This window comes from Tachyglossus aculeatus, chromosome 4 (genome assembly GCF_015852505.1).
Source record: "Tachyglossus aculeatus isolate mTacAcu1 chromosome 4, mTacAcu1.pri, whole genome shotgun sequence".
Lineage (NCBI taxonomy): Eukaryota > Metazoa > Chordata > Mammalia > Monotremata > Tachyglossidae > Tachyglossus > Tachyglossus aculeatus.
The window spans coordinates 66,708,320-66,724,403 of record NC_052069.1 but is presented as its reverse complement, the minus strand read 5'-3'; the positions used below and the strand labels follow the sequence as shown (position 1 = coordinate 66,724,403).

General features: G+C 44.8%; 1 protein-coding gene and 1 non-coding gene across 2 annotated transcripts in view; both read right to left on the bottom strand.

Annotated features, from left to right (window-relative positions):
- The window catches only part of TAF2 (TATA-box binding protein associated factor 2), a 147,375-nt gene that overhangs the window by 65,651 nt on the left and 65,640 nt on the right, over window positions 1-16,084 (bottom strand). The window contains exons 18-19 of the mRNA XM_038744924.1: window positions 13,410-13,550; window positions 8,481-8,591 (exon numbers count right to left, since the gene is read on the bottom strand). Of these exons, the coding sequence (XP_038600852.1) occupies window positions 8,481-8,591; window positions 13,410-13,550 (252 nt within the window). The remainder of the gene's footprint in view (window positions 1-8,480; window positions 8,592-13,409; window positions 13,551-16,084) is intronic.
- On the bottom strand, window positions 4,277-4,370 carry TRNAI-UAU. Its single transcript has 2 exons — window positions 4,333-4,370; window positions 4,277-4,312 (listed from the first exon to the last, which is right to left on the bottom strand). It is a non-coding gene; the product is annotated as a tRNA-Ile (tRNA).

The window sequence follows — 16,084 nt, the reverse complement described above, 5'->3', positions numbered from 1 at the left end:
TCATTCAATTGCATTTATTGAGCGCTTACTGTGTGCAGAGCACTGTACTAAGCGCTTGGGAAGTACAAGCTGGCAACATATATCAATCAATCGTATTTATTGAGCGCTTACTGTGTGCAGAGCACTGTACTAAGCGCTTGGGAAGTACAAGTTGGCAACATATATCAATCGTATTTATTGAGCGCTTACTGTGTGCAGACCACTGTGCTAAGCGCTTGGGAAGTACAAGTTGGCAATATATATCAATCAATTGTATTTATTGAGCACTTACTGTGTGCAGAGCACTGTACTAAGCGCTTGGGAAGTCCAAGTTGGCAACGAATAGAGACAGTCCCTACCCAACAGTGGGCTCACAGTCTAGAAGGGGGAGACAGAGAACAAAACCAAACATATTAACGAAATAAAATAAATAGAATAGATATGTACAAGTAAAATAGAGTAATAAATATGTACGAACATATATACATTATATACAGGTGTTGTGGGGAAGGGAAGGAGGTAAGATGGCGGGGATGGAGAGGGGGTTGAGGGGGAGAGGAAGGAGGGGGCTCAGTCTGGGAAGGCCTCCATATATATAGAGACGGTCCCTACCCAACAGTGGGGTTATTATAACCAAATAATTTCAGGACACTATAAAACGGAGCATTTCAAGGATCCCAAAATGTCAAACTAAGAATTCAAAAGCAACATCAACCTAACCCAGTCTCCAGTAACCCAACAAGACTGGAAGGCCAAATACTGTCTGCCTCTTTTGGGTAGACTGGTATAGATCACCCTACAGCTGCTCAATGAACCCATTAGATTTTAAGGTTTCTCAGAGGAGGGACCAGATGTTCTGCTTCTGCCATTCTCTCCTAAGTATTTAGTATATCTTTGCACTTGGGTGCCCAAGCAACCAACAGTATTTACTGAATGCTTAATAGTGAGTGGAAAGAGCACAGACCTGTGTTCTAATCCCAGCTCTGCCAATTACTTGCTGTGTGACCTTGGGCAAATCACCTAGCTTCTCTGTGCCTCAGTTTCCTCACCTGTAAAATGGGGATTTAAATCCTGTTCTCCTTCCCACTTAGATTGTGAGCCCCTTGTGGGACAGACTGTCTGGCCTAACTTTTATCTCCATCAGTTCTTAGTACAGTGCTCTGCACACAGTGAGCGCTCAATAAATACAATTGATTGATTAAAAGTATCATAATTATTACTTATCATTATTATTATTGCAGACTTGATCCCTGCCCTCAGAGAACTTACAATCTGGTGGGGAAGATCAACATTAAAATGAACTACATGCAGTAGGGAGGGAGAACAGAACGGGGAGATGAGACATTAGTCAGGGATGGCCAAAGTGATTTTAGTAAGGCTTTGGGGAGGTCCAAAAAAAAAAAAAAAAAAAGAAAAAAAGTCATTAAATACTCAATAAATACCCTGAATTCATTGTTGATTTAAGCCCCTATAACCCTATAAATTAGCCTTTATAAAAAGCATCCAAAGTCAAATAGGGAACCTGGGTTCTAATCCCAGCTCTGCCATTTGTCTGCCGTGTGACCTTGGGTAAGTCGCTAAACTTTTCTATACCTCCGTTACCTCATCTGGAAAATGGGGATTAAGACTGTGAGCCCCGCGTGGGATATGGGCTACATCTAATCTAATTACCTTGTACCTGATCGCAGCATTCAGAACGGTGCCTGGCATAGTAGGCACTTAAATACCATAAAAAAAAATAGAAATCACCAAAAAAAATGCACTACAGTGAATACAAATATAGATTTACTTGTCAATTTTCAAGGGAGTTAACATGCCTAAAACAATTCTACAACATAGTGCTTCTTTGCGATCGCTAAGGGGGAAGAGGCAAAGCGTTAGCTGAAACAGCACAAGAACTAAACAGAGCACAGAAGGCCTAGATATTATGACAGGCAGCATAGTTAAACGCGAGTCAACAATTTAAGACTCAAAGAGGGAAGGCATTATACTGATGATAGCCAAACTGGGATGCACTCTTCCTGCTGTGCCTGGCATGGATCAAATGACAATATTTACCGAATGAGAAGCAGTGTGAGACCTGGTGGATAGGACACGGGCCTGGGAGCCCGAAGACTTGGGTTCGAATTCCGGCTCGGCCACGTATCTGCCCTCGGGCGAGGCACTTCACTCCTCTGTGCCTCAGGTACCTCATCTGCAACGTGGGGATTAAGGCTGTGAGCCCCGTATGAGACACGGACTGTGTCCAATCTGATTATCTTGCATAGCGTCTAGAACATTGTAAGTGCTTGCATACTGTTTAAAAAAATGTCTTTCTTGCAGAGCACTATGCTAAGGGTTTGGGAAAATACAAGACAGGAATCCTATTTTACCCAGCTTTCCATCTTGAGAAACATACTCATTCAATCGTATTTATTGGGCGCTTACTGGGTGCAGAGCACGGGAAGTACAAGTTGGCAACATATAGAGATGGTCCCTACCCAACAGCGGGCTCACGGTCTAGAAGAAGTATATGGAGACAAACGAATTCTGAGAAGAGCAAGATAAATGCTTAAAATATTAGAGGACTAGAGGAAGGGTTAAAGAAACTGAATAATTCTATATACAGAAGAATCGTCACGTAAGATCCCAACTCTCTTCGAGATTTGAACTATTCAAAGTACTGCGGTCAGCAGCTTTTTTCCACCTCCCCCGGTAACAAAGCTAGAAGACTGGAGTTTCATTATGATAAGATTCAGCATTGATTTGAGGCAGAATTTGTTTCAGTCTCCAAATCCTTCCCAAGACGTACAGCTGGAAAGCTGGGTAAAATAAGGTCTCCATCTTACACTTTCCTAAATCAATCAATATTCAAGGTCCCCATCTTATACTTTCCCAAATGTTCTGAATATTCAGATAAGCAGTGAAACGGTTGCAGAAACTTCATTCTTGGAATTCTTTAAGGATCGGTGACCGTTTGTCTTCCAGAGATTGAGTGGTGTGCTACCTCAAGGAGGAGACTTCAAAAAAGTCTCGATTCAAAACAGGAAAAGAGTCTATTCAGACATAAAAGTTTTGGACCCAGGAAAGTAACGAACCGGGAGAGATGCGGAACGATCGGAGACGGATCCAAGAAGAGACCGAACAACTTCTCTTCTTTCAATTGGAGAGAGCTCTCCCAGATGATGCAGTGTGCTAACACGACACGCAGACGATAAACAAGACCTGAACCCTGTCAAAATCCGAGGGAGTGTGCTAAAGCAATTCTGGAATTCTGGAATTCAGCTGGAAGCTGAGGTAGAGTAGCAGAAAAATACGAATACTGTCGGTGTCCTACAATTTTCCATGCAGGAGTGACTTGGAGACTGTCAACAACATCCGATATGTCCCAGCCTGGAAAGTCTGGGTACGATACATTTGAGAACTGGGAAGAAATAACAATGGGAAATGTAGTAATGCACCATTTAGACGAAGCTCTCTTGGGTTCATTTAGCTTTCCCAGGAGGCACCAACTCCAACAAAATAGCAAATGGAAAGTCTGAGGCATTGGAAGGGCTCAGGAATACTCGTCAAATTCAGTTTATGAAGAAAGGGTCTGCCAAGATGGGTCCGCGGCTTGTGCAGGACGGCCGGACAAGTGACAATGGTGACTAGAGGGAATTCTGAGTTCAGCTTTTCAAAGCCTAACTGCAGGCACTGGTTTTACGTACACGAGCGCACGCATTTAGGTTCCAGTGTGAGTGCAAATTGGCTACTTCCCCACAACTTGAACCCCCGGAGGATCAATCAATCAATGTATTTAATAATAATAATGGCATTTATTAAGCGCTTACTATGTGCAAAGCGTTGTTCTAAGCGCTGGGGCGGTTACAAGGTGATCAGGTTGTCCCACGGGGGGCTCACAGTCTTAATCCCCATTTTACAGATGAGGGAACTGAGGCACAGAGAAGTGAAGCGGCTTGCCCAAAGTCACACAGCTGACAAGTGGCGGAGCCGGGATTTGAACCCACGACCCCTGACTCCAAAGCCCGGGCTCTTTCCACTGAGCCATGCTGCTTCCCATAACATTTATTAAGCGCTTACAATGTGCAAAGCATTGTTCTAAGTGCTGGGGCGGTTACAAGGTGATCAGGTTGTCCCACGGGGGGCTCACAGTCTTAATCCCCATTTTACAGATGAGGGAACTGAGGCACAGAGAAGTGAAGTGGCTTGCCCAAAGTCACACAGCTGACAAGTGGCGGAGCCGGCATCTGAACCCACGACCCCTGACTCCAAAGCCCGGGCTCTTTCCACTGGGCCACGCTGCTTCTCAAAAACGTGCTCCAGGTGAGGATCGAACTCAAAACCTCGGCATTACCCACGCTCGTACCGCCCTATAAGTACCACGCGCTAACCGATTGCGCCACTGGAGCTACACGGGAGTATTTACTGAGCGCTTCCTGGGTAGGGAACACTCTGTGGGATTGCACTCTCCCAAGCAGTTAGTGCAGCGTGGCTCAATGGAAAGAGCCCGGGCTTTGGAGCTGGAGGTCATGGGTTCAAATCCTGGCTCCGCCAATTGTCAGCTGGGTGACTTTGGGCAAGTCACTTCACTTCTCTGGGCCTCAGTTCCCTCTTCTGTAAAATGGGGATGAAGACTGTGAGCCCCCCGTGGGACAACCTGATCACCTTGTAACCTCCCCAGCGCTTAGAACAGTGCTTTGCACATAGTAAGCGCTTAATAAATGCCATCGTTATTATTATTATTATTATTAACTGCTTGGAAGAGTGCAATCCCACAGAGTTGACAGACACGTTCCCTGATCCATGGAACATAACAGTCTACAGGGATGCCAGACCAATCAACGCACATTCCCAGCTAGCTGTGCTTCCTAAATATTCCAATCTCCGGCAGTTGATCTCTTACCTGCCCCGTTTCCCATTGCTAAAATAATTCCCACACATACTGGGGTCCCCTCGCTGTTGGTCTGACGGAAAGAACACCGCTCCCGGAAACGGGAGGAAGCCAGGGTTCTGTACCGGGTTCTGCTTCGTAAGCGCTTAGTACAGTGCTCTGCCCAAAGTAAGCGCTCAATAAATACGATCAAGTAAATGAGAAGCAGCGTGGCTCAGCGGAAAGAGCCCGGGCATTGGAGTCAGAGGTCATGGGTTCGAATCCCGGCTCTGCCAACTGTCAGCTGTGTGATTTCGGGCAAGTTGCTTAACTTCTCTGGGCCTCAGTTACCTCATCTGTAAAATGGGGATTAAAACTGTGAGCCCCCTGTGGGACAACCTGATTGCCTTGTAACCTCCCCGTCGCTTAGAACAGTGCTTTGCACATAGTAAGCGCTTAAATACCATCATTATTATTATTATTATTATGAGAAGGAGCATGGTGTAGAGCACAGGCCTGATTTATTTATTTATTTTACTTGTACATATCTATTCTATTTATTTTATTCTGTTAGTTTGTTTGGTTTTGTTCTCTGTCTCCCCCTTCTAGACTGTGAGCCCACTGTTGGGTAGGGACTGTCTCTATATGTTGCCAAATTGTACTTCCCAAGCGCTTAGTACAGTGCTCTGCACACAGTAAGCGCTCAATAAATACGGTTGATGATGATGATGATGATAGAAGGACCTGGGTTCTCATCCGGGCTCCACCACTTGTCTGCTGTGTGACCTTGGGCAAGTCACTTCACTTCTCTGGGCCTCAGTTACCTCATCTGTAAAATGGGGATGGAGACCGTGGGCCCCACAGGGGAGAGGGACTGTGTGCAACCCGGTTCTGTGGCATGCACCCCAAAGCTTAGCACAGTGCCTGGAATGTAGTAAGCGCTTAAAACACCATAATTATTATTCTTAACAAAGGCCAAAACGGCACATGTACTTTACAACACGCCGCACGGCTGCCCAACTAGCCAACCGTGGCCCTCACGGCCCCAACAGAAACATGACCGTCAGGGACGACAGAATGTGAATGGCCCTGTGCTGCCCACTACGGCTATGAGCAACTCCTCTGTGCAAGTTCTCATTCCCTGAGTCTGCGGACGAGGCTCACAATAATAATAACCACGGTACTTATCACGTGCTTACTATGTGCCGAGTACTGTTCTAAATGCTGGGGTACAAACAAGTTAACCAGGTTGGACGCGGTCACTGTCCAATTTGGGGCTCACGCTCTTTATCCCCTTTCTACAGATGAAGTAACTGAAGCCCAGAGAGGTGAAGTGACTTGCCCAAGGTCACACGGCAGAGGTGGCAGAGCCGGCATTAGAACTGAGGGCTTTTTTCTTTTTTTTAAATATGGTATTTAAGCTCTTACTATGCGCCAGGCACTGTACTAAGTCCTGGGGCAGGTACAAGGTTGTCGGGTTGGGCAAGACTGGGACTCACAGTCCTAATCCCCATTTTACAGATGAGGTAACTGAGGCCCAGAGAAGTGAAGTGGTTTGCCTGTGGTCACACAGCAGACACGAGGCGGAGCGGGGATTAGAACCCAGGTCCTTCTGACTGCCGGGCCCAACCTCTATCCACTAAGTACACTGCTCATCCATCGTTCCTCAGGGGAGACCCTGGAGTGCCCCCAAACTTCCCTTTTTCATTCGTTCATTCATTCAATCGCATTTATTGAGCGCTTACTGTGTGCAGGGCACCGTGCTAAGCGCTTGGGAAGTACAAGTTGGCAACATATAGAGGCGGTCCCTACCCAACAGCGGGCTCACATTTTTTCTGAATGGTCTTGCCTCCTCCAATTCCAAAGCATCTGAAAACGCCAAAGCCGTCTGGGTGCCAAACACGTACTATAGTGCTCTGCCCACAGTAAGGCCTCAATAAATACCATTCAGCGACTGACGGTTGCAAGGCCACTCAATTTCCACTTTCTATAACCGTTCCGTCTCAATCATAAAAGGGTCCAAAATGCTCGAATCATTATTATTATTATTGAAAAGTAAGCAACCGGGATTTCTCATCAGCTGCCGAATCCCCGGGATCTGGCGCCGGTTTTCCTCTGCTCTCCTCAGCGTCTCCTCCCACACCGTCGCTGACGGCACCCACTCGGGCTGCCGACTCGGCTACGCGAGGAACCTGAAATTCTGGTCGTCTAGCCACGGGACTGACCCTTCCGATTCTTGCATTAGTCTGTGCCTTCATCAATCCGTCAGTGGTATTTAATAATAATAATAATTGTGGTATTTGCTAATCAATCAATCAATCGTATTTATTGAGCGCTTACTGTGTGCCGAGCACTGGACTAAGCGCTTGGGAAGTACAAGTTGGCAACATATAGAGACAGTCCCTACCCAACAGTGGGCTCACAGTCTAGAAGGGGGAGACAGAGAACAAAACATATTAACAAAATAAAATAAATAGAATAAATAGAATAGATATGTACAAGTAAAATAAATAAACTGAATGAATGAACTTCAGGGTGTAAACCACCCCCCACCCCCTTGCTGTTTCCCGCCCAATGATTCTTATATCTTACCCTGGACTGGACCGGAGGAACAGTCTTCTCAATCAATCAATCGTATTTATTGATTTATTGAGCATAGGCCTGATTTATTTATTTATTTTACTTGTACATATCTATTCTATTTATTTTATTTTGTTAGTTTGTTTGGTTTTGTTCTGTCTCCCCCTTTTAGACTGTGAGACAGAGCACTGTACTAAGCGCTTGGGAAGTACAAGTTGGAGTAAGTGAGTAAGACATGAGTAATGTCCCCACTTACTCCCACTTCCCACTTACTCTTGTGAGTAAGACATGGCAGGGAACATGTCTGCTAACTCTTCTGTTGTAGAAGTAGTAGTAATAATAATAATGGTATCTGTTAAGTGCTTACTATGTGTCAAGCACTGCTCTAAGCGCAGGGTTAGCGTGGCTCAGGCTCTGGAGTCCGAGGTCATGAGTTCAAATCCCAGCTCCGCCAACTGTCAGCTGTGTGACTTTGGGCAAGTCACTTCACTTCTCTGGGCCTCAGTTCCCTCATCTGTAAGATGGGGAATTAAGACTGTGAGCCCCCCGTGGGACAACCTGATCACCTTGTAACCTCCCCAGCGCTTAGAACAGTTAAGAACTTATTATGCGGCAGGCACCGTTCTGAGCGCTGGGATGGATACAAGCAAATAGGGTTGGACACAGTTCTGTCCCACATGGGGCTCGCAGTCTCAGTTCCCATTTTCCGGATGAGGGAACTGAGGCGCAAAGAAGTGAAGTGCCTTGCCCGAGGTCACCCGGCAGATGGGTGGCAGAGGCAGTATTAGAACCCACGTCCTTGTGGTTCTCAGGCCCATGTTCTACCCACTAGGCCATGCCGTACTGATTAATGTGCAACTAACCAAGAGTCTTTTCTGCATCAAGAGTGTGTTTATCTTGTCTTATGGGAAGCAGAGTAAGATAACTAACAGTACTAACAAATGCGGACAAGACCCCAGCAAATTTTGCACGCCTACTGATCCCTGAACACTATTTCTGAGCCGGCACACTGCATTCTTAAGCCCAGAAAGCCTTAAAATTTTCACCAAACAGAAGTAAACGGCTTTACCTTATTCTTCCTGTTGTCGTTGTACTTGATTAGGTCTAAAATGAATGTTAAAACCTCCTTCGGGCAGAGACTATGAACATCTCTTAATAAAGCCATAGCCACAGGCATGGTCTGTAGGAAAAAGAAAAAAAAAAACATGTTAATACAGTCTCACATTATTAGAATTCATTGGAAGATTATGACACAGAAGGTCAGTTTTGTTCCAGGAGCTAACCTACCAATTTGAATTCACTCAAGGCATGCCAGGGATCAATTCTGTCTTTAGGGCATAATAATAACAATAATAATGATGGCATTTATTAAGCGCTTACTATGTGCAAAGCACTGTTCTAAGCGCTGGGGAGGTTGCAAGGTGATCAGGTTGTCCCACGGTGGGCGCACAGTCTTAATCCCCATTTTACAGACGAGGTAACGGAGGCACAGAGAAGCGAAGTGACTTGCCCAAAGTCACACAGCTGACAATTGGAAGAGGCGGGATTTGAACCCTTGACCTCTGACTCCAAAGCCCGGGCTCTTTCCACTGAGCCACGCTGCTTCTCGAAAAGCAGCGTGGCTTAGTGGAAAGAGCACAGGCTTGTGAGTCAGAAGGTCATGGGTTCTAATTCTGGTACCACCAGACGTCTGCTGCATGCCCTGGGCAAGTCACTTCGCTTCTCTGGGCTTCAGTTACCTCGTCTGTAAAATGCGAATTGAGCTTCTGAGCGGCACATGGGACAGGGACTGTGTCCAACTCTACCTGCTTAAATCCACCCCGGCGCTTAGTACGGTACCTGGCACACAGTAAGCGTTTGCAAAATACCATCCTTATCACTATCATTATTAAGGTATTAAGGGAATAGCCATCTCCTTTGCTGCACTTGGATCATGCCTACCCATGCCCTTTCCCTTCTGTTTTCCTATCATACGAAGGAGCTGCCTAATAAAGCATGTATAACATAATTTGTATTTTCATCATGACCACAGAGGGGGGAAAACTAAAATGAGCCAATCCTTTAGTGGGCAGAACAATCTCTCGAGCTCTCAAGAAATACCATCGTTGCTACCCCTACAGCGTTTTGGGCAATACTTGAGAGCTTTCTGAATATGATGAAAACACACAGCCTGCTAACCATGCTCTTTCCAGCCCCGGCTTTGTGTGTCCATGCTTAATATTCCACAAATGATTTTGGCTACCACTATACAATTTTGAGAAACCATGGTTTTCTGTGGCTGTGAATAACTGGCAGTAGGTTCAAGGCTACTGGTAACAGAGAACTCTAATAATTACAATTAGGTTTCCAGGGACATGCTAATGAACTAATTAATCCCAGGGCCAAAGGTAAACTCTGAGGGAAGGAAATAAGTGTCTTCTGATGTGCTTAGCACAGTGCTAAGAAATCAACAGGCACTCAACAGATACCACTAACAAGGATGACAAGATATATAGGTATATATGTTTGTACATATTTATTACTCTATTTATTTATTTATTTTACTTGTACATATCTATTCTATTTATTTTATTTTGTTAGTATGTTTGGTTTTGTTCTCTGTCCCCCCTTTTAGACTGTGAGCCCACTGTTGGGTAGGGACTGTCTCTATATGTTGCCAATTTGTACTTCCCAAGTGCTTAGTACAGTGCTCTGCACATAGTAAGCGCTCAATAAATACGATTGATGATGATGATGATGATGACAATGACATGGGAGTACAGCCTGCTTAAAAAAGACAGAATTGTTGTCTGTTGGTTCCCACAAACTTCCCTGAATTTCACTTGCTGTGACGGCGGTTGGGCTGCCGCTAAATTGCTTAGTTTTGTGCTATTTTGGCCTTAGTTTTGCACAGTTTTGCCGTCCCTGGGTACTTTCAGAAACCAAACGCCCACATTTGGCCAAGGAAACCCGGGGGATTAAGATTTAGGAAAACTGCATGGGAAACACAAGTTTCCTAGATATAAGATGAAATGCCGTGAAAAAAAGTTACACGCAAATGGAGGGAACTCATGTTCTTTTCTGAATTTACAACAGCCCCCTTCAGAGAGTCTTCACAGATTTCAAATAACCTCTCAGCCCAATTGCCCAGCGCCGCTCTCTTCATCAGGTTGAGTCTGAAGAGTACCTCGTATACGTAGAACCCTGCCTTTGATTATTCGGGGACAAATATGTCTTAATTTAAGTAACATTTTTTAACCGGGTATCCCCCCATTAAAATCAATATTCAAGTTGATGCAATAACAGGGTAAATGACGATGATGATTATAATAATAATAATTATGGTATTTATTAAGTGCTTACTATGCGCCGGGTACTTAGTGCTGGGATAGATACATGCAAATCGGGTTGGACACAGTCCCAGTCCCACGTGGGGATCAAGGTTTTAATCCAACGCAATTACTGAGCGCTTTCTAGGTGCAAAGCACTGAAATCAGTGCTTGGGACAGAACGACTGTGGCAGACACAGTCCCGGCCCAGAAAGGGCTTTCGATCTGGTGGGGAAGACGGACGATAAAATCAATTAAAGACAAGGAAAGCAAAAGAGTACATGGATAGGCACAAAAGTACTCCAAGGATGGGAGCGGGGAGAATAAAGCAGTAGGGGATTTGAACACAAATGCATAGGGAAACCAGAGCCGAGCACGGCCAGAGCGCTGTACTAAGTGTTTGGGAAGTACAAGTTGGCAACGTATAGAGACGGTCCCTACCCAACAATGGGCTCACAGTCTTGTATACACCCCAGCGCTTAGTACGGTGCCTGGCACATAGCAGGCACTTAAATACCATAATTATGATTATTATTACAGTGCCTGGCACATCGTAAGCACTTAAATACCACAATTATTATTATTATTATTACAGTGCCTGGCACATAGTAAGCACTTAAATACCATCAGCAGCAGCAGCAGCATCATGAGGGGTTAACCACGGGAGGTTTTCTAGAGGAAACCTAGCTTTTGTAGGGCTTTGAATATGGGGAGAGTTGTAGTTTGTCAGATATGAAGGAGGAGGGAACTCCAGTTTCAAACCTAGCTTTCGGAGGGCTTTGAATATGGGGAGAGTTGTAGTTTGTCAGATATGAAGGGGGAGGGAACTCCAGTTACAAATCTATTATATTGTCACTTCCCCAAGCACTTCGTATAGTGCTCTGTACACAGGAAAATATCACTGACTGGACGGCTGATTCTGGGCATGGGGGAAAGGTAGGAGAAAGGGGTCGATGGTGAGAAATCCTGCCGCATTGTCCTCTCCCAAGCACACTTGGTTCGGTGCTCTGCACAGAGGGGAACCTGAAGCAGTATGAGGGGCAGGATATGATGAGTATTAAATATATTATCAGACATACAATAATTCATTTGGCCAGTGTCTTGAATTCAATCATTCATTCGTGCAATCGTATTTATTGAGCGCTTACTGTGTGCAGAGCACTGCACTAAGCGCTTGGGAAGGACAAGTTGGCAACATATAGAATACCACATCAGCTTCCTCAGTGACGTCCTCCTCTCTCTCCCCTCTCCAATCTATCCTTCACTCTGCTGCCCAGATCATTTTTCTTACATACTGACAATTCCCTAACTTCAAAGCCTCCCTCTGCTTTGGAACTCCCTTCCCCTTCGCATCTGACAGACTACTTCTCTCCCCATCATCAAGGCCTTACTAAAATCACACCTCCTCCAAGAGGTCTTCCCCGATTAAGTCCTCATTTCCCTGTCCATGCCCTGCTCTGAGCAGCACCTGTGCACTGTTCCCCTTATAATGATAGTAATAATGATGGTATTTGTTAGGCGCTTACTATGTGCCAGGCAGTGTACTACGCACAGGGGTGGATACAAGCAAAGCGGTTGTAGAGTCCCTGTCCCAGGTGGGGCTCACAGTCTCGATCCCCATTTTACAGATGAGGTAACTGAGGCTCAGAGAAGTGAAGTGACTTGCCCAAGGTCACATAGCAGACAGGATTAGAACCCATGACCTTCTTTCTTCCAGGACCGTGCTCTATTCACTAGGCTATGCTGTTTCTATGAACAGTGCTTGGCACATTCATTCATTCATTCACTCGTATTTATTGAGCACTTACTGTGTGCAGAGCACTGTACTAAGCGCTTGGGAAATACAAGTTGGCAACATATAGAGACGGTCCCTACCCAACAGCGGGCTCACAGTCTAGAAGGGGGAGGCAGACAACAAAACAAAACATGTGGATGGGTGTCAAGTCATCAGAATAAATAGAAGTAGAGCTAGATGCACATCATTAACACAATAAATAGAATAGTAAATATGTACAAGTAAAACAAACAGAGTAATAAATCTGTACAAACATATATACAGGTGCTGTGGGAAGGGGAAGGAGGTAGGGCGGGGGGGATGGGGAGAAGGAGAGGAAAGAGGGGCTCAGTAAGGGGGCACATAGTAAGCGCTTAACAAATACCAACATTATTACTATTATTATGCACTTTGATAGCTTCCCAATGTATATATAGACACCGGTAATTTATTTTAATGTTTGTCTCCCCTTCTAATCTGTACGTTCCTTGTGGGCGAGGATTGTCTATCCCTACTCTTTTGTACTGTACTCTCTCAAGCACTTAGTGAGTGCCTTGCAGACAGGAAGCACAAAATAATTCTCTCTGATTGATTCAATAAACCGCTCTTTCCCTAGAGTCAATGGAACAATCAGAAACACATCTTCAGACAGAAGGAACTGAGACCAGGATTCCTATTCCTCCAGACTGTAAGCTTGATGTGGGCTTGCTAGATTGTTATATTCAACTCTCCCAGGCGCTTAGTACAGCGTTCTGCACACAGTAGGTGCTCAAGAAATACGACTGACTGATTAGCAAGCATGCCATCATCGCCTAGGCCAAAGTCTGTGCTAAATCATTCGGTGAAAGAATGAATTTAAATCAAACAGTGCATGTTATACGCATATTTCTGAAAGGGTGCGGGAGGGGATCTTTACCTTTTGTAGAAAATAGCTTTGAAAACTCATGAAGTTGTTGGTTTTTACGATGTTTGGACAACTCTTACAGCAAAACATCCTGGTGAACAGAGACTTCATGGCGGGGGGTCCAGTCCACGTACTCACCATCGAATTTGCAATCTGTATAAATAAAAGCGAAAGTGAGGATTGCCTTAGAAATGATAACAATTTACTTAACAGAGACCGTACAATTCCTTCCAAGAGGCAAGCCTACAGCAACTGAGCCAAGTCCACTATAACTTTGTCGATTGGTCCACTTATCAAAATACTTTTGTTTTAAAATAGTCAATCTATAAGCTCCATCTCCAACAAAAGAAGAAACAGAAGAAAAATATTTTGCCTAAAATTTAAAAGCAGATACAAGTGGAAATGAGTAACAGCACCTAAGTGAAAATGTATCCTTTCAGCCTCCTGAATGTCAATTTTGTTGGAGATGGAGCTTATAGATTGACTATTGACATTCAGGAGGCTGAAAGGATACATTTTCACTTAGGTGATGTTACTCATTTCCACTTATATCTGTTTTTAAATTTTAGGCAAAATATTTTTCTTCTGGAATTTAAGATTTTGATCTCTCAGTAATTGTTCCCATTGTTCCTCATATCAAACTTAGGAATTGTCATCTTGGAATTCCCCCTCATCTAATACCACCACCTAATAAAATTTCAGCTTTGGACTTGGTTTAGCTCCCGGCAAATCTTGTTTTTTCTATGGACAAAGACCTGCCTGCCTGACGTACTTTTATTTTCTAAACTATTATCACAGAGTAGGAAGATCTATCAATATGCTCTTTCAAGAAGTAGTCTACTCCTTTGTTCCAAGACCATTTCCCTCTCTCTCAAAATAAAACAGAGGAGCACTGTAACCTTGCACATGTCCAACATTCAAAAGCTTCAGAACAAGAAACTCTGTAGAATGCAGAACATAATATTCAGGATTGTGGATACAAAGGCTCACCTCCCTCTTCCCATTTCTCTCCAAACTCCTTGAGCGCACTGTCTCCGCTTAATGTCTTGATTTCCTCTTCGCCAATTCTCTCCTGGAACCCCTTCAATCAGGTTTCTGCCCCCTTCACGTCCCAGAAATTGCCCTGAGGTCACCAACGACCTCTACTCTAACCTAATCCTCGAACTCTCAGCTGTCTCCGACACCATGAATCACCCCCTTCTCCTGCAAACATTATCTAACGCTGGCTTCACTGCCAATGTCCTCTCCTGGTTCTCCTCCTATGTCTCCGGCCGCTCCTTCTCAGTCTCTTTCTCCTCCTCCGCCTCCCACCCTCTATCTGTGGAAGTCTCTCGAGGCTCAGTTCAGGATCCCCTTCTTTTCTCTACAACCGCTCCCTTGGAGAATTTCATTCAGTTCCACGGCTTCAACAACTATCTCTGCGCAAATGACCTCTTGCCTTCTCTGCCGTCTCACAATTCCTCCAGCTTTCAGTGCCTCTACTTGAATGTCCTGCTGATATTTCAAACTTAACACGTCCAAACCACAATTCCTTATCTCCCCGCCCTAACTTTGCCCACCTCCCTCCCGCTCCTACCTTATCTTGCTGGTCTCCTATTACATTCCAACACCAATTTACTCTACCTCAATCTCAACTATTTGTTCTGACGATTTTGACACCTGTCTACATGTTTTGTTTTGTTGTCTGTCTCCCCCTTCTAGACTGCAAGCCTGTTGTTGGGTAGGGACCATCTCTACATGTTGCCGACTTGGACTTCCCAAGCGCTTAGGACAGTGCTCTGCACACAGTAAGCGCTCAATAAATACGATTGAATGAATGAATAGGGACCATCTCTATATGTTGCCGACCAGTACTTCCCAAGTGCTTAGTCCAGTGCTCTGCACACAGTAAGCGCTCAACAAATACGATTGAATGAATGAATGAATGAATCTTGCCATCAACCCCTTTTCCACATCCTTCCTCTGTTGTGGAAATCCCTCCCCTTTCATTTACGATAGACCACTACTCTCCTTAATCAATCAACAGTATTTATTGAGCGCTTAGTGTGTACAAAGGATTGTACTAAGCACTTGGGAGAGTACGGCACAAGAATATAGCAAACATATTCTCTACCCAAAACAAGCTTACAGTCTAGAGGGGGAGAGAGACATTAATATAAATAAATTATAGATATGCAAGTTCATATCTCCTCCAGGAGAGCCCTCATTTCCCCCAGACCCTCTCTTCTGCATCACCCATACACCTGTATCTGCTGCTTTAGGGAAGTAGTATGGCCTAGTGGATAGAGCATTGGCCTGGGCATCAGAAGGTCATGGGTTCTAATCCTGCCTCCATCACTTGTCTGTTGTGTGACCTTGGACAAATCTCTGTACCTCAGTTACCTCATCGGCAAAATGGGGATTAAGGCTGTGAGCCCTATGGGGGACAGGGACTGTGTCCGACCTGGATATCTTACAAGATGTCTTGTAAGCATTTAACAAACACCATAATTATTATTATCTGTACCCTTTACGCACTTAATATTCAGCCCATCCTCAACTCCACAGCACTTATGTACATATCTGTAATTTCTTTTACTATCTTCTCTAAACCGTAAGCTCTCTGCGGGCAAGGAACAGGTCCACCAACTCCGCTGTACTGTACTCTCCTACATGCTTAGTACAGTTCTCTGCACCCAATAAGGGCT